At 41.7% G+C, this 18768-nt stretch overlaps 2 protein-coding genes across 34 annotated transcripts in view; one reads left to right on the forward strand and one right to left on the reverse strand.

Annotated features, from left to right (window-relative positions):
* LOC107323073 (intersectin-1) overlaps nt 1-15758 on the forward strand; it is a 115566-nt gene extending 99808 nt beyond the window's left edge. For 21 of the 30 annotated variants that reach the window (XM_085528798.1, XM_085528811.1, XM_085528817.1 and 18 more), the window contains 11 exons: nt 1388-1509; nt 2006-2112; nt 3356-3539; nt 3994-4092; nt 4897-5064; nt 6297-6569; nt 7082-7203; nt 8139-8221; nt 8322-8405; nt 8818-8991; nt 9850-15661. In XM_085528798.1, coding sequence (XP_085384924.1) covers nt 1388-1509; nt 2006-2112; nt 3356-3539; nt 3994-4092; nt 4897-5064; nt 6297-6569; nt 7082-7203; nt 8139-8221; nt 8322-8405; nt 8818-8991; nt 9850-9998 — 1565 coding nt within the window. In that variant the 3' untranslated portion in view covers nt 9999-15661. Of the gene's footprint in view, nt 1-1387; nt 1510-2005; nt 2113-3355; nt 3540-3993; nt 4093-4896; nt 5065-6296; nt 6570-7081; nt 7204-8138; nt 8222-8321; nt 8406-8817; nt 8992-9849 lie in introns of all 30 variants that reach the window. The other 9 variants (XM_032448787.2, XM_032448796.2, XM_015881817.3 and 6 more) reach the window with 4 other exon arrangements.
* A 282-nt stretch (nt 15759-16040) lies between these two features.
* Nucleotides 16041-18768, reverse strand: ATP5PO (ATP synthase peripheral stalk subunit OSCP). 4 transcript variants are annotated; one of them, XM_032448807.2, is made up of 7 exons: nt 18702-18768; nt 18556-18606; nt 18369-18479; nt 17795-17924; nt 17568-17680; nt 16531-16617; nt 16041-16219 (listed from the first exon to the last, which is right to left on the reverse strand). In XM_032448807.2, exons 1-7 carry the CDS (start codon nt 18726-18728, stop codon nt 16106-16108), a joined length of 633 nt encoding a protein of 210 aa, XP_032304698.2. In that variant the 5' UTR covers nt 18729-18768; the 3' UTR covers nt 16041-16105. The 4 variants fall into 4 exon arrangements, with proteins under 4 accessions (XP_032304698.2, XP_085385230.1, XP_085385225.1 ...); XM_085529104.1 differs by having other exon boundaries at nt 18556-18624; XM_085529099.1 differs by lacking the exon at nt 18369-18479.

Genomic DNA, 18768 nt, shown 5'->3' on the forward strand with positions numbered 1-18768 from the left:
CTGGTGAGCAGTTAAATAAAAAAGCTCTCACCATTTTAAACACCATGAAGTGAAGGTCTCATTGAATGTTTTTCAGTCAGATTTTTCTCCATGTGGAAAATCTATTTCAATAAGTAATGTACTGAATACTGAAATGCCAAATACTTTGTTGAGGGGTGGGGGAAAAGAAATTAAAACGAAGTATTTTGATTGTATCAAAGTAATTGTAGGTAGTATTTCTTGAAAGCCGTTTTAAACCCGTTTCAAAACAATTCTGGAATGCGTTGTATTTTATGCAGAACAGTTATAAGTGCTGTTAGAAGTGAAACAGGAAGAAAGCGTTTTCCTTGGCAATTTCAGAAGAATTCAATTGAGCTGTGATGAAACATACAGGGGATCTACAGGAAAGAAGAAAGTAACTAAGTATTCTGTTGTAATGCAGAATAGAAAATAGAATGTGACAATTGGAATACGCTTATAGTATAAAAATCCTAGAATTTACACAGAAGGTGGTTTGGAAAAGCAGAAGGACAAACTTGATGGAAGGTGTGTTCTTAGTTATAAGATTTCCTCCTGCTTTTTAAGGTATAGAACGTCAATCAATCAACCCCACTGGCTCAGTCTGTAAACTAGTGAGATCTGTGAGTTGACTCCACTGACCTTCATGAGTTTTGGCTCAATCCCTTCAAGACTTCTGCAGCAGTTTTTAACTGAAGTGTGAAGAAGTAAATAAACCCTGCTTTGATGAGGATGCCTATTTTGACTTCAATAATAAAGGTTAAACTTGAATTCAGAGCTGAGAGCTGAAAATCTAAAGAGCTCATCAGAGCATTGTCACTGCAGTTCTCTTCCTTAATTCTGCTCCCTCTTAGGATAAATATATATGTTTTTTGGCATTAATTCCAGGTGAAGTCTCTGTCCCCTTTTTATTAACAGTGATCCGTTTGGGGATTTATTTTACAGTGTGGTTCCAGCTGAACGACACAACTAAGGGCAACAGTGAACATCGGAGTGAGGTTGGAAATGGGCAGGTAGTGGTGAAGGGGACTTTTAAGCTTTGCTACCAGAGAAGAAACATTTAGAAATGCTGTTCATGCCACAGGGAGGTCTGCTTTTAGTTCTTTCTGGTCTGCATGCTTTCATTTTAATGGGACCTCCATTCACTTGCCTTGTTAACTTGCTATCATCTAGAAATGACTTTGATTTAAATAATAATAAAAAAAAAAGTTAATGACATTTTTATTCACTAAAAGATGAAAGATTGTAAGTGCTGTGTCATTACGTGTGAATTATGATTAAATGAACAGGCAGAAGTTACTGTTCATTAAGCATTACTTGAACCTCTGCAGATCCGGATCAATTTGAAAACCGCTATAAGTAAAATCCAGGATTCTTTTGTGTTTTCCAGGGTGTGCAGATTTGCATCTTCTGGATATGCTGACACCTACTGAAAGAAAAAGGCAGGGATACATCCATGAGCTCATTGTCACAGAAGAGAACTATGTAAATGATTTGCAGTTGGTCACAGAGGTAAGGAGACACAGCATGTTTAGGAGCAGGGTTCATTCATTCATGTTTTTGAAGTTCTTTTGACAGCGAGGGAAAGCCTTTTCTTTGAAAAGGAGGTCAAGTTATGCAAGTCTGAGACAACTGAGATAAATCAGAACTTCCACAAAGGAGTCCAAAGTAAAACGTATTTTCAGTTGTTTATCAAAGTAACCCTGGGCTATTTCACAGGAGACCTGTCACTAAAATTCCCAAGGTTAAAACAGAATATCTAGGCCACAGTGAACAACCACTGAGACCAATTCAGATTATTATCTTTCAAAGAAATAAGCTACTCACAAAGGTATTATTAGGTAGATGTGACAGTGGGCACTGGGCATGATTGAGTTCTGTTCTACTGTGCTACTCTGATGTAAAGTTGTCTCACTTCTAGACTAAGGAAGTAAGCATCATCAGTCTTAGCAACATTGATTATATTTAACATATATTTTCTAAATTGCTTGATTTTCTGAATCTGTAGATCTTCCAGAAACCACTAATGGAATCTGAGCTGCTAACAGAAAAGGAAGTTGCTATGATTTTTGTTAATTGGAAGGAGCTGATTATGTGCAATATAAAACTACTGAAGTAAGTTCTTTGGTTTTTGTTGTTTCTTTTTCCTCTATCAACTACAAAATCACGGGCCTCCTCTTTTAGCTGCATTTGCTCTAAGGGTACCTGCGCTGCAGAAGTAAAGGTCAGCTTCTCCTGAAGAGTAGTGCCTCTCAGTCACAGCCCCATACCGAATTCCAGTCCCTTTATCTGTGAATGGGAAGCAAACTACAACCAACGTTCACTGCCACCCTTATTCTGAGTTGCCTGATGTATTCCTTTAGTTACTGTAAACTTTTTAACACCCGAATGAGCTGTTTTGTGAGAAGCAGTGCCAACAAAGCCTGGTTTGCTATGGATCTGTGCCCAGTGTACACCCTTCCTACCAAAGACTCCAACTGCTGCAACCCCAACTCTCTACCATGAAACTCCACACAGTGCGTGTACCCTTATTTCCCCCTTCAATCTCAGTGGCCTCTGCCAGATCCCATCTTCCTTCCCTCATCTTTCTCACCTATCCTTGTTATTTCAGCAGGAGGGAAAGCCTCTTTTTTTGATAAAGAGGTCAAGTTATGCAAACCTGAGACACTATAAGATAAATCAGAACTTACTTGATGGCAAGTACAAATTGCTTCTTTTGGGCATTGCCCAACAAAATGAGTAACACCTGCATTTTAAAAAGCATGAGTATTAATATAGCTCCTTTATTTTTCCTACTGATTTGCTAATTTTTGTTGAAAGTGTTGGAATTTTGTAACTTTGGGTTACCTTTTGTTTTTGTAATGTGTTTGGAAATGGCCCACAAAATGGCAAGTTATGACAGTGATAGGGCAGAGACATGTGGTTTGATAATAAAATACCCAATGGCAATAAAATGCTTTTCCTTATGAAAGCAGGCTAGAAACTAGAAATAGCTTTTGGCCCAAGGTGGTTGTAAGGTTTTTACCCCTTGTTCAAGAGCATGTCTGTATACTCTTTCTAATAGAAAGAGTAATTACATTCCTTCCTACACTGTATCTGATCTGGCTTTGCATTAAGTTAATGTAAAATTATAGATTGGTGATCACAAGAGGGAAAACTTACGTTGGCTGGGGGTGCAGTTTTGATTATTATGTTCTAATGATATGCAATAGGTCCTGTGGCTTATCTGTTTATTATCCAGAGGTCATACTGTTCATTTCAGTAATGAATAAGAATCAACCGACCTATTTCATAGATCACAAATCATTATTTAGAGGTCTGCTGACTTATCAAACACACATGACCTTTTCATGCTTAGGGCCTTGCGTGTGCGTAAGAAGATGTCTGGAGAGAAGATGCCAGTGAAAATGATTGGTGACATCCTGACAGCTCAGCTGCCACACATGCAGCCATACATTCGGTTCTGTAGCTGCCAGCTCAACGGGGCAGCACTCATTCAGCAGAAAACAGATGAAGTCCCCGAATTCAAGGAGTTTGTAAAAGTAAGAAAAGAAGCATTCACCATGTGTTTTGTATGCCATAAACTGCATTGTAGACTTCCAAACCATTATCTGAAATAGTGCTGTATGTTGGATTAGAATGAGGAGTCTTAAGAATGAAGAGACTTAAGCACTCACTGAAGAAATGCTCTTTTTGTTAAAGGAATACTTTTTTTCTGTACAGCGGTACAGCTGTAAAATAATTACTTCAGCAATGGTCTTGCAGTAATATGCTGAGAACTGAACAAATTGTGGCGAGGAGGTGCATTTTACTTGTGCTGACAAGTTAGGTGAAGAATACATTTTAAAAAACACAAGAAATTCTAATGCAGTGACATTGTTTGTGACCTAATGGATTTAGTTGAGGCATTATGTTCATTTGTTGCATTACCTTTTCCTTATTTTGCTGGATTTTAAGCAAATTGACTAACACCATTTTACCTCTCTAATGTTTCAGAGGTTAGCAATGGATCCTCGCTGTAAAGGAATGCCACTATCAAGTTTTCTACTAAAGCCTATGCAACGGGTAACAAGATACCCACTAATAATTAAAAATGTATGTTCTTTTGCAAAGATGATGTTTTTGATGCTGCTTTGCTTGTAGCTTAATTACAGGATAGTTTCCCTACATTGTCACTATTAGATATCTGATATGCTAGGGAAAGTGGGCTGCCTTTCAATCTTTTATCACACTAGAGCAAATGCAGTAACTCATTTGCCTTCAACAAAATGTCTCTGGATTTCTGCAAGAAATAGAGGTGAAACTTGCTTGCACACAAAGAACCAGAAGGCAATCAAAGCTGAATGAAAAATTTGAAATTCAGAAAATTGAAGTATTGGATCTACCTTATGCTCATCTTTGCCTTTCTATGTGGTATCATTCCTTCCTCATAGTCTCAGAAATGACATTCAGTATACAATCCTGAATGCCAAATCATTGCAGCTTACATTACTGGATAACTTGCAACCCTTTCCTAACTTTTATTTGCTGCCTAACACTCACTGTCTTTAATAGTACTGTTGAATTGAGCCCAGACTTTCGTAGAAATGAATCTAGTTACAGATTGGATGTTGTCGTTTAAGAGATTCTATGATCAGCTGTGTTTCTGTTTATGGCTGAAACTTGCATAGTTATGTCAGAAGAGTGAGTAGTGCACTGATGTGATGTAGACAGCTGTTCACCTACCAACTATGAGTTTGTCTCTTATTTTTCATGTTTGTCAAGCAGGAAGAGAAATGTGGAAGCCTCTGACCAGCTCTGATGAAAATGAAGAAATAAAACAGAAATTTAGGGTTCTCAATATTAATATATTTTAAATGCAGATAATAGAAAAAGCTAACATATTTTATTTACCTGTAGATAATAGAAAACACTCCTGAAAACCATCCTGACCACAGTCACTTGAAGCATGCTCTTGAAAAAGCAGAAGAATTATGTTCTCAAGTAAATGAAGGAGTGCGAGAGAAAGAAAATTCAGATAGGCTGGAGTGGATCCAGGCTCATGTTCAGTGCGAAGGCCTCTCTGAGGTAAACAACATGCTGTCTAGAGTAATGGACACACTTCACTGTTTGGGAAGAAACCATGGCTCACTTATGGCTCTGCATCAAGGGAATATGGTGTAATCATATCATATAATCTTCAATCATTTGTTTTCATCTTTCTTTGGCTCCCTTTCATTCGGGCACGTAATCCTTTTTGCTGCTTGTATTATTGTCTCCTACATGATAAATGTTGCTTTTGTTTCCTGCCTCTGGACTAGTGCCAGATTAAGTGCTGCAGTTTTCAACCACAACTCTTCAGTTTCATGGCTTTTTATATTAATTATTGTATTGTTGTATCTCACCCTGAAGCCATACCTGACCATCTTGGAGCGCTTTAAAAGTCATCACAGTATCTGCTTTTTGTAATAAAACTTTGTATACGTTCTGAAAATGAGATAATATTGATCAAGTCTCTCTCAAGACTTTACAGAGAGAATCGCTGCCTACTAGTGTATGTTATTTTTAAGGTAACACGTTAAGCCTCTCTGCTGAAAGCAGAATATTTGTGATGGACAGAGGATACTTTGATGGCCTCCCTATCATGGTGAAGAGACTAGAGGCAGACAGATCACAACTTGATCTTTAAAATGTGTGCTGAGTTTTCAGTTCAGAAGATAAAAAAATAATAAGCACCTCTTGGTTTATAAACTGGAAAGTGTTGCATTTCGTCTTAAAAATCTATTTTGGGGGAAAGACAGTTCTGACAAGTTCAGAAGGGCAAGAGTTGTGTTTGGCTGTCTTAAAACTATTGCCTGAAGGGAGATGGCTGCTTTTGTCTTTTGTATGTGATGTCTAACCCTGGAACATGAGTAATATTACCTGAGTGGCCAACTGAATGCTTGCTGACAAGGCAATGCTATGTTTTAGTGAGTGAAACTCATACACAATTCAGGAATGCTGTTCTTGTTAAGAAAGCTCATCATTTGGAGAGGTCATTTGTGTAACTACTGCTCATCCAGGACAAGTCATCATCAACTCAGCTTGGCTCACTGAGGTGCACGTGCGTGGCAGAGAAACTCAAAAGGAGGCAAAAATGCTTTTGGCTTTTCTCTAATCCAGGACATGCCTTGTGCAACTGATGGGATGCCTTAAATTTCATATAACATTTTTATGACTTGCACTGCTTGTCATGCGCAAGGCAGAGACATTGCTCATCATCCCCGTGACACAAATCAAAACTAATGTCAGGACTCAAAACTGTATTTGATCTCTTTCAGGGGAACCTCGATTGTTTTACTTTATACAGTGCGTTGTTCTTCTTCTTCTACTTTTCGCAGCAACTCGTATTTAATTCTGTTACAAACTGCTTGGGACCACGCAAGTTTCTGCACAGTGGGAAGCTCTATAAAGCCAAGAGTAACAAGGAACTGTATGGCTTTCTGTTCAACGATTTCCTCCTCTTGACTCAGATCATAAAACCTCTTGGCTCTTCTGGCACAGACAAAGTCTTCAGCCCCAAGTCTAATCTGCAATACAAAATGTACAAAACTGTAAGTACCATTCTTAAATGGTGGCTTGGATAGTTACAAACTAACAAAAGTTCTGGAGGCAGCACCCACATACTGTACGTGTGGGTCTTTATATAGAAGAATGTTGAAAGCTTTGGCATATGCTGGGGATTCCAGGGACCAATGCTGAGCAAGCTGGTTGTCTGCTAGGTAAGGGAAGATGCCTTTGAAATGTGGCCAAAACGATTTCTTTGACAGAGTTTGCATAACAAGGGATGATGCAGAGAGCAGTATTTGCTGCTCCCTGTGAGAAGGGAGAGATTTCTATACCTCATAACGCTTTTCAATTGCTTTAGGAGAAATGTTTCCAGAGTGTGGATGCACCTTAATAAGAAGAAAATACTTAAAAATGACGTTTTAAGACAGATGGGAGGCCAGCTGAAGGGGAGAAACTGTTGTGGGCACAAATGAAATCTGTTCTGAATTGCTGTATCTTGCATGCCTATGTTTGGATAGTGTGCAATGGAATACTAGCTTTGCTTAATGTTTTCCAGCCCATTTTTCTAAATGAAGTACTAGTAAAATTACCCACAGACCCTTCTGGAGATGAGCCCATTTTCCATATCTCCCACATTGATAGAGTCTATACACTCCGGGCTGAAAGCATTAATGAAAGGTAAGTACCCGCACAGGCCACGTTAGTACTAATTTTTAAAGGCCTGATTAAAATGTGTTTGATGTACATATGCATAGCAGTGTCCAAGCAGTTAATATTACATCTCCTTGTGCTTGAGAATAAAGTGATAATCAGTACATGAAAAGAATGGAGAAATAATGATACTTCCTGAATTCCAGTAATACCAGTGGTGAGATCACTAGGATGGCTGATGATTCCATTTTGTGGTAGTGTAAAGAAGCTACAAGATTCAGTCCTATCTTACTCTTTTAATGTCCATCAGTTTTCTGTGCCAATGCAAGCATCTGCATGGCTGTATTTTGAATGAGATTCAGGAATGACTCAGATTAAAACATGAAGCAAAAACCTGCTGAGCAAAACTCAGTTTTAACCTGATTCTGTTTATAATGAGTAAATGAGAAAAGTGACAACTTCAGCTAGTGACTTGTGTCTCTGGAAAGGTTACAAAGACAGGATTGCACTGAGTTATGTTGAAAATATTGGTCTGCAGACTTCTAAGTTGTTGAAAAATAACTTTTGTTAAAAATCAGAAGCTGAAAAAACAGCAAAAAATCCCAAACAAACCAACCCCAAACACATTGTATAGATAGTATTATGCCAGCTTGAGAATGTGTTACCTGGAAAAATCCCAATGCATAAAACATCTTTGCTCCCTGCCTGTTCATAGTTCTTTTGAGCTTCTGTTATGTGATGGGATCTGCTAGGCTGTACTGATTACATTTCTACGGGTGCTATGAATTCCAGCAAGATCTCTTCCAAGCAGACAGCTTCAGCGTAGCAGAGCCTGAGGCAGGGTGGGGGCCTTAGGCTGCAAGGGGTTGGGAAGGAGGGCCAGCTTTACTGTTGCCTGCAGTACAGTAGGGAGTAAGAACAGAAATGGTATTTTGCAACCTTTTTCTCCTTTCCTTCTGAAGGACTGCGTGGGTTCAGAAAATTAAAGCTGCTTCGGAACTTTACATAGAGACTGAAAAGAAGAAGAGGGAAAAGGCCTACTTAGGTATGTCATGGGGTACTGGGGTTCTCATCGTTCATGGGGAAGTCCCTGGGCTGGAAAAGACATTAAGGACTTCTGTCTCTCCTCTTCTGTTTCACCACAGTTCGCTCACAAAGAGCAACAGGCATTGGGAGGTTGATGGTGAATATTGTTGAAGGCATTGAACTAAAACCTTGCAGATCCCATGGTAAGTGCCTTCTGATTTTCATAAGTGTGCTCTATGAAGGAGACATTCCTATGTGACTAACTTAGACATTCTGTCAACATATTTTTGTTTAAAAAAGCTGTTTTAATGAATTTAAAATGCACAAAGGTGATTCTGTGCTGTTCAGTAGCAGTCATGCAGTTGTCTTGCGCTTTATCATTTGGCTCATACAAACAGCTTTACTACATAAACTATTTCAAAAGAGATCATCAGCCACAAAATCCTTAATGAAGAGTGGCAAGTGCTTGGCACCTTGCAGAACTGTGCCCCTGGTTATTAAAATGACAGCAAGGCCACTGTCTTCACCTGGTCTGTTGGCTGCAAGAAGAAGATGGTATTCAGACACGCACTTGAAAACATGATTACATTTTTCTGTTTGTTTCCTACTTCCCAGGAAAGAGTAATCCATACTGTGAGGTGACGATGGGCTCTCAGTGCCACATCACCAAGACAATGCAGGACACCCTCAATCCGAAGTGGAACTCCAACTGCCAGTTCTTTATCAAAGACCTTGAGCAGGACGTGCTCTGCATCACGGTGTTTGAGAGGGACCAGTTCTCCCCAGATGGTAAGCAGGGGGCAGCCACCTTTCCAAGGGTGTTTTCAGGCCTCCCATTTTGAAGAGGTGCACTCCCACTGAGGTAAATACTGAACCCCTGTGCGTGTTTGACACACTCTCACTCCCCAGTGTAGTCATGCTTGTGTTGGAGCTAAAAGAATTGCACTCTCTCTGGGTTTTTGGGCTTCCTTTCTTGTGCAGTTTGACAGTAAGTGAAGTGCAGTTTGTAATTCTGCCAAGTCTTTACATGTAACTCTGGATGCTTTTTGCAAATGGACAAATTAATGGAGGAGGAAAAGAAAAGTTGTCAGGTTCCTGTAACAGGCAGTAGTAGAAATGAACTCAGAATTCCCAACCCACTTTAATTTCATAACTTGCAGTAGACATACGGAGAACTGAGGAATGTCTTTTGGAGTAACTTTCCCTCAGGAAGGATTTGGGCAGGACTGTCATTCATGTGGCCAGCACCATTTGCCCCAATGACCTTGTCGCTGTTGTAATCTATCCCTTGCTCTGTCATCTCCTGAGAGCTACTCGTTCAGTTCAAGCTGGGCAGTGGCCTTTGGCCTTTTTTCTAACATATCATAGAATAAATAAGTTACTTAAGCAAAGCAGCTGTGAAGTACATGGTGCATTTTTTCTGCCTTTGGCATCATTTTTGAATGCTGCCACTGGTCCAGATGAAAATCTCTTCTGTGCAGACAGGCAGCGTTTGTCCTTCAAATGCAAAAATGTGATTGGACTGAGGGCTTGTTTTCTCCTTTTGTCGTGTGTAGATGGAAGCTTAGCTCCTTCTACAATTTAGCGTTTTATTGCAGCAGAAAAGAGTTGTTTCATTTCTAAGCATGCCGTCTTTTTGCATTTCAGACTTTCTGGGCAGAACAGAGATCCGTGTGGCAGACATTAAGAAGGATCAGGGTTCAAAGGGACCAGTTACAAAGTGTCTCCTTCTCCACGAAGTCCCAACAGGAGAGATAGTCGTCCGACTAGACCTGCAATTGTTTGATGAGCCTTAGAAGGAAAGGGACCAATGTTTTTTTTTTTGTTTTGGTCTGAGTTCACTGCAATGTAGGTATCTGCAGAAGCTGTCACAAAACCCTGATCGGTTTGGTATGAAACTACTGCTTGCCCTTCACACACAAGAGGGTTATCAAAGCAAACAGGAGCATCTTTGTGCCTTGATAATTCTCACTGAAAAACGAGTCCCAGTTTAGTGAGGAAGTCTCCCTCAGTTTCTCCATGTGGAACCTGATGATGGTTTCCTGGGTTTATGAAGTAACCTGGTTGTTTGTTGTGCTGCTGGCACACCGCACAGGTCCCCGTGCTTGCTCCAGTTACTCTACTCGTTAATTGACATGAAGAAGGCAGTGTTGGTATGTTTGGTGGCTGTCTGCAGGGTTTTCCCCCATAAGGAATTCTGTGCCTATTGCTCAGCAAAGTGGCGTGTAAATGTTTTGTGAATGGAACAAACAGTTATGCAGTAAGAAGATCTCTGGAGATCTTCATGGCGATACTGAAAATATTTAGAAAAGAAATAGTCTATATCTATAAACAGAGAAGATTCTATTAACATACCACTTCATGACTCACATTGCCCCCAAAATAAATTCCGTGCAGGCCTTGTGCGCAGAGATGAGTTGCACTCCAGAAGAATCCACCCACTCAGTACCTTTGGAAGAAGACTTTGAACAGTGAGTGAAGGACGGAACGATAGAGCCCTGCTGAATGTTGTGCTGTACCACTTCAATACTGTTTTACTACTGCCGCTCAGTTGTGTGAGTGCAGGTGGATGTTCCGTCACCTGCAGTGAGGAAGGAAAAAAAATGATGGCTCTAGCTCAGGAAGCTCATTTCTGCCCCATAGACTAGTTTGCAAAGCAATCGGTGGTGACCAGTTATTAAACTGGACTGTTCCTGACTGCGTTCGACATCATGTTGCTGAATTCAGGGCTGTAGCGCTGTCACTCACAGCAGTGTTTGTTGCAAACTGGGCTGGTCACAAAGTTGGTGGCAAAGATGGTAGACGTGAGCAGAACGGAGTGTTTGTGATCGTGTGATGGAGTGGGTAAACCCAGGGTGATGTCATTTCATCTTGGGGAACGCAAAAGGTTTTATGTGTGTTTAACTCAACACATAGCACACATACAGGCCAATGTCCAGCAAACTTCCCACGTTCGGCAAAGCGTCTGTCTCTAAGTGCACACATAGGTAGTGTTTCCCTTACGTACACAACTAAGTGCTTTGCTAGGACTGGATGTGACAGAGCCCTAAGAGTAAAATTCATCTTTGTTCTGCCTGGAATCATTTTGTTCATTACCTATCATGCATACACTGGTATTTTTGTAATGACTTTATTCTGAATGGGAGGTGTCAGCCTGTTCCATTAGCATGTGAATGTTCTCGTGGAGCCTGTTGTTAGGTTTTGATGTTCCTTGCATGTCCTTTCAGTACCGGTTTCCACCTTCCCTGTATAGATGGTGTTCTCTAGCACTACAATTCTTATTGATTTCCATTAGGAAATTAGGATATATTCATAACGAATAGGTAGATACAGTATGGTAGTAAGTGTAAACTGTGCTGGGAAGTGTCTGTGTATTATAATTTCCTACGAGACCACTGTAATGTTTCAAGCAATGGGAAAAAAAAAAAAAGTATGTTGGAGGGACGACAAAGTTTACATTTCATACTTTTCAGAATCGCTTTATTATTTATTTATTGAAGATGATAGTGTAGAATTTTGTATCAGAAATGACAGACATACTTATGTATTTTTTGAAACAGAAAAAACAGAGAATACACGCTTCAGTTACAAACTTTTGACTGATCACATTTGAGAGGGAGTGCAACTTCCTGGGCACGCATTTGGTTACCACTAACTGGCAGAAAACACAATCAAGAGAACTTTAAGTTTCTATTTTTCAATGTTGTTAAGAAAATCGTTTCGATTAAAATATGTAAATAGTACTAAACCCATGTTTTCCTAATTCCATATCAATACATTTTATTAAATATAACGTATATGAAGATACACATTGTTGTGGTAGGATTAAAAACAAAGTGATAAAATCTATTAATGGGTAACATTAAATGTCATTGTCTAACCTTTTATTGCTGTCCTAATTTTACTCAGTAGCTGGACATACAGTGAACATTCCTCTCAGTGTTGAGAAAGTCGGATCATGTTTATCGTATCATTTTCCATAGCATGAATTTCAGCAACAAATAAGTAGACTAATAGGAACAAAATACCATGGATGTTGTGCAGAGATCCAGTCCAGGTTTCCAGAAGAAGCCACAAGTTGCAGCATTTTCCTCTGCTATTCAATTGCTGTTGGAAGTGATTGTCAGGTAGATGTGGGGGCTCCTCTTGGACTGTGACCCCATCATGGGTACATCAGATTGGATTTTTTTCATGCGGTAACATGAATGAGCACCTTCCCAACCACCATTGCTTGTTGTTTCTAATTTGTCCTCAGTGCACAGAAATGTTTAGTTCCCGTATCATGCATGTGTGATGATAATGAAGGGGTAGGATTCAGCTCATGGATTTCTAAGTTGCAATCTGTTCTTGTAATTTCCCTTGTCCATCCAGGACTTCATGTGTTATGGAGTTGTGGGACTGGCTGGGTCTCTTCTTCCAGGTAACAGTGATGCAACAAGAGGGAATGGCCTGAAGTTGCACCAGGGGAGGTTCAGGTTGGTTATTTGGAACAATTTCTTCTCAGTAAGAGCAGTGCTGCAGTGGCACAGGCTGCCCAGGGGGGTGGTGCAGTCACCATCCCTGGAGGTGTTCAAGAGCCGTGTGGATGTGGCACTGAGGGACGTGGGCAGTGGGCATGGTGGGGGTGGGCTGATGGTTGGACTGGGTGATCTGAGAGGTCTTTTCCAACCTTAAATGATATTATGGTTCTAAGCCCAGGGCATGTTCAGCTCTCCTCTGTTAGGGCTGCACTACACACATTCCCAGCAGGGCCTCACTGTGAGCTCCACCTTCCAACCCTGTCATCCCACAGGCTATGATCCATTGCAGTTAATTACCTTTGTGTCCCAGCTAGAACATAGGCATACTAGAAGCTGACTGGATGCTCATGTGCTATGCAGGAGATGCAGGGATGAGTTCAAAGAGCCTGCCTTACAAAGTCAATTCACATTCTATAAGGACCGATAGATCGCAGTGCCTGAAGAGAGCATCAAACAAGTCAAGGTTAAGATAAATGAGTTTATGTTCTTTGCAGATCTATTTTCTTCCCTGTCTTTCTGAAAGTGCGTGGTCATTGGGTTATAGCCACCGGACTCTCCAGAATGGTATTTACCAGGGTAATAGTAAGTCATATACCTGCAAGTTATAATGATTTGGAAGCACTGTAAAATAAAAACCATGAAGCTGGTCTTGGCTTTGGAAATACTATTTCCCCAAGATCAGTGCTGTAGGGAGGCGGTCTGTAAGGCCCTGAGAGGCTGTGTGCAGTTGGTGGTCTGACATGGGCACCTTAAGGAACGGAGCACATCGCTGGGCTGACCCTAAGGAATGTGACCCATACATTACAGAGCTTTTTCTAGATGCACTTAATTATTATATATCTTCTCAACATGAGTTTTTATGAAGGAATTTTTTAAATGCTCATTCTAGAATATTTTTACCCTTTAGAAAACAAAAAACCAACACTTTTTGTTACGTGTGAGTTTGGGTTTGGGGGGAAGAACATTGTGGATAGCAACGTTTTTGTAATATTATTAAATACATTTTCCAGATGAAGATGTGATGAGTCCAGACCTTCACCGCAACAGCGGGGTCTGCTTTCGTACTGCTCCGTTTGCACTGTGGTGTCTCACTGCTCCAGCTGAGCAGTCACAACCCTTTTAAATGCAGAACAGTGGGGAATCAGGTGAACTCACCTTCACTTTGAGCCGTTTGCTCTGTATGTACATTCCACGCGTACCCCGCGTTTGTTCAGACCAAACACTCCTGTCCTATGACCATATCGATGTATCTGTAGATATATATACGTATATATACATGTGATTATTTGTATATATAAGGATATAGCTACTTTGTTGTTGTCAAATACGGAGTCAATCTAAAACAAAAACGGTTTTGTTTGTTCTCTTACATATTTTAAAATAAAAAGGCCATTCTTGGGAAATTATTTTTTTGTGCATAGGCAGATATATTTAAGGCCGAACTTAAATGAATAAAGAACATGCTAAAGTAGCCTAGCTGCATGCCATAGATGTCAGAAAAAGGTTCTGCTGCCACTGTAGGTGAATCCTTGAGCTTCTTGTAGAGCTGCAAAGTGTTGCTAAGCCCAGATTTAGCGTTGGATCTGTGATCCCAGCCTGCTGTGTGAGTCAAGGCGTTGTTGCTTCCTCAGAGCCCTTCTGTCAGGCTCTCAGGCTTTCCTGCCTATTGTGGTGTGCACAGCTGACACGGGAAGGCTGGGCTGCAGGAAAATAGGGGAAAAACAGCGGCAGAGTGGAAACAGGAGCTTGGTAGCCAGCAGGCTCTTCTCCCATCAGGAAGCGCGGGATGGATTGTCCATCGTGTGATGGACTGGAAGTGAAATCCCTCCCAGTTACGGTGCCTGCTCCATGAGGATGGGACTGGTAGCGGAACCTGTGCTTGCCAGGGGGAAGGGAAAAGGTTGGGCACAGGACCACGGAGCTTTCCTGGTGCCAGAGTGCTGATCACACAGTATCTTAAGAGCAGATCACCCTGTGAGGAGCATATGGAAAGATGAGTGAGTGCGCTGCTTTTGGCAGCGTGAAGCGCCCGAGTTGGGTTGAAGCAATTCCTCTTTGGGTGACGATTTGTAAAGGCTTAATGCTTTTCACCAGGCTAACCCCCAGCTTTAGCGGAATACCCTATTCCAGTCCTCACTTTGCCAAAATAGATCTAGGTTCCAACAGGCTTTGCAGAATTATTCATGGATACTTTTTATTCATTGTCGGTACATCGTTGAGACAAGATAGCGGTAGTATTTTTTCCATGTTAATATTTAGAACTGGGGAATCCCCACCATGATGGTGGTGTAACTTTTTAGTGCACTTGTTGTTGCCAAACAAATGGTATCAATTAGTTTCCTTTTCTTCTTAAGAAAGGAAGTGTTGTACTATATGTAGTATTTGTAAGATCTTAAAAATTACAAAGGCATTATAAAATAACTATTATAGGTATGTATTAAGAGCTGGACCGGTAGGAGAAATGGTTCCTTTTTTCAGAGAAGATCTAATTCTTCACTTGTACTGTTCATTTACATTGCATCTAACTATACCTACAGGAACACATCCATACTGTGAAACGGGCTTATTTTAAGGCATTTCTAACAGGTATAATAACATTTCTAATGGGTATCATGAATAACTAACAACAAATTGGATGCCGCTGTTTCTCTTAAGACAAGTTCAACTGTACTCTGGTTGCTCTGAATGTGTTACTTCCTCCTCTGCACTCGATTAAATGATTCTGTTTACGGGCAGTGCCAGATGAAACGAGTCTTCAACATGCATTCACCTGTTTGAGGAATTACGCTGCGTCCCAGACTGCATTCACTGAGGTGGAAGCTGCAGGTCAGACTTTGGTCTGCACTAATTGTTAAGACACAGACGAGACTGTATTTGTGCAAGTGAAATTATGCAAGAATAAACACTGTTGTTTTTTTTTTTTATTACTTTCAGTTGAACAGCCTGTTGTGATGATGTTCTTGAGAAGCACTGAAGAACAGTGATACGGTCATGACGACATTAAATGAGTCTTCAGATTGGTTGTTCTTTTAACAACAGGACTAGAAGGTCCTTCTCTGGGCTGCCCCCTCCTTTTGGTTAATAATTATTACATCTGGCCAGCTGCCCTGAGGTCAATATCCTCAACATCCTATTAAAGAGAAGGAGGCGCACACAGCCTTGTCATTAGAACACCAATGTAACACAAGGTCCTGTGTTGAATGTTTTTATATGTAGTTTTAAGATACAAACATCTTAACCTCTCCCTAGCAAGCTTTTGGAGGCCTCATCATCTTTCTCCCACTGCTACATATTAGAATCAATACTCTACAACAGCTCTTGGAGAAGAACAGTTTTATTGTTTCCCTGTGACAGGTTTCACCGTGAGCAAACAGGACAGCTTGTTAGACAGTCTCTTTCATTATTTTGGTCAGCTTCTGGATCTTTGACCTTGTTGACATATCCACGTATTTCTCCCCAATGTTGACAATCATTCCACCAAGGACTGAGGGATCAGTCTAGAAGAAAGATTGAACAGAAACTCCATTAGCAAATACTTGTTACCCTTATACTTTTCTTTTTTAACAGCGTGAACAGCTTTAAAAGAGCCTTATTTAGATAATCTTGCAATCAGTGCATTTCAAAGTTAAGATTTCAGTAATTAAAGCGTACAAGAAAACATAGAAGTATATAATAGAGCAGCTGAATTCAACCAAATGAATGTATACAACAGTGTCCCAAAGTTCCTCTTTCATTTGTTTTTTGTAAAGATGAGAGAGCGCAAGAAGCACAGCTTGGCAAGGTGTATTTACAAATCAAAACCTCCTACCTTGGTCTCCAGCTTCAAGACCTCTCCTTTAGCCAAGAATCCATTCAGAACACTCTTTAGCTCAGTAAGGCTGGCATCATCCAAGGGCTGAAAACATTTGCACAGACACAGTGAAAACAAAGCACGTAAAAAAAATAAATGGTATAATGAGAACCCCCTTTACTTTCTCTTCAGACTCCATCAAAGACACTCCCAGGAAGGCAGAGGAAGCGCCTTCTTGGATAGCAATAAGCAAATGACAGCACAGAAACAGCAGCATCTTGTGCTCCTTCTATTTCATGAAGTACTGCGCTGTCATCTGCACACATATCACCAGCAACTGCTTGGTGTTAACATCTTGAGAAAGCAAGCATCAAGAGTCCTGACTCGATAAACTAAGCACTCAACAAAAGACACATCTATCTGGGTTTTAAGGGACCTTCAAGATCATGCAGTTCCAACCCCTGCCGTGGGCAGGGCTGCCCCCCACCAGCTCAGGCTGCCCAGGGCCCCATCCAACCTGGCCTTGAGCAACTCCAGGGATGGGGCACCACAGCTTCTATGGGCAGCTGTGCCAGCGCCTCACTAACCTCTGGGGAAAGGATTTCTCTCTGACATCCAATCTAAATCTCTTCTCTTTAGTTTAAAGCCATCCCCCTTTGTACTGTTACTATCTGCATTTGAGCTTACAGAGCTTTTTGATCTCACTTCAGACATCTGCCTCACTACAGAAAAGAGCTGATCTGTTAGTTCTAACCTGTTCAGTGTATTCTTAATGACAAAAAGAAGAGCGGAGGCAGTTTTATCTGCAGACCAGGCTGACTTTCATCAGCCCCTGGGTTCACACATAGAAAAAGATGCTACTCGTTAGGCTGAAACAAGAAGAATGTGTATAATCGCTAGCCAATAATTACTGCATATTGAAACACTATTAAAGCATTTTGTAGAGATGAGATTTTTCTTCATTGCTCATGAAGCAAGCTGATTATACTACAGCCAAAGAAGCTTGCCTTTTATGCCCATACCTATTAAACTCAGCCTCAAGGTTCCAAACCCACCTGTGCAGTGGTGACTGTGCACAGCACTTCTCCTCTGAACGCGCTCATGATCTTCCCAAAGGCAGAAACAATGCCTGGAGTGTAGCGCAAGCGGCCATTTTCAGCAAGCAGGTCTGGAAGATGCAGATGTATTAGAAGGGTTTAGCACACCCACTAGGAGCAGATTCACTTAGCAACAACTAATCACAAGCAGCATCAGATGTTTCACAAAGTAAATGTGTACTCACTCATCAGGTTGACGGTAATAGGGGACATCCTCTCCTTTGCTAAAACGTCTTTGACAGCTTTCTGTTTAACCGTGCCCTTGGTATGAGGGTTCATAACAATGCTGGACAGCTTAGGGTCCTTCAAGAGAGTCTAAGAGAACACACAAGCAACACTGTAAAGGCCACAAGTTTTTCAGGGCTACGCAGGCAACAGCTGCTCTTTGATCAAGGATACAGGGCAGGAGAGAGCAGATGAGAAATGAAATGGCAGCTCCAGGTAGAGCTCATAGAGAGGAAACATTCAGTAGATCGAAGCAGCCTAAGAACATACAGCTGTGGGCTACAAGAGCTGATTAACTGGACTGCATCCTCACAGTTTTATTAGTGACTTTTAAAAACATATCAAATGACTCCGTGTCCAGTATGGCAGAGCTTCAGGGAGCTCAGAAAGCCACAGAGGGGCACTAGGGAAGGAGTTCAGAGCACAGGCAGGCCCGGTACATGTCACACAATATGCAGGATCGCCCTAAAAGCACCAGACAGACGGCGGCCCCCAGCCCCTCCGTGACCTTTGAGGCTCGCCCAGCAGCCTTACCCACACCCGGCTCAGCTCCCTCTCCACCTGCTCCAGCTTCTTCTGCTTTGTGGCGGCGGAATACAGCGCGGTGGCATAGCGGCCCTCCAGCCCGTACACCTGGATGGGCGGCTACGGGACAGACGGTGTCTGAGAGCGGCCCTACACGGGAGGCCGACCCCAACCCCCCACCCCCGGCCCCGCTCACCTTCACCAGCTTGGAAGCCGGCCGTGCCGCCGACGTGCTCAGCTGCCGCACCTACGGGACACACAGCGGCTGTCCAACCCCCTCACGAAGGAGGTGAGGACCCACCGCACCGCGCCGTGCCCCCTCTCCCCCCGGCCCCGCTTCACCTTCAGAGCGATCCCCGCCGCCGCCATTTTCCCACCGCCGCTCGAGGTCACCGCTGCGCCTGGGCCC

The sequence above is a fragment of the Coturnix japonica genome, chromosome 1, assembly GCF_054131305.1.
Source record: "Coturnix japonica strain WE chromosome 1, WE-NBRP24, whole genome shotgun sequence".
NCBI classification, from domain to species: domain Eukaryota; kingdom Metazoa; phylum Chordata; class Aves; order Galliformes; family Phasianidae; genus Coturnix; species Coturnix japonica.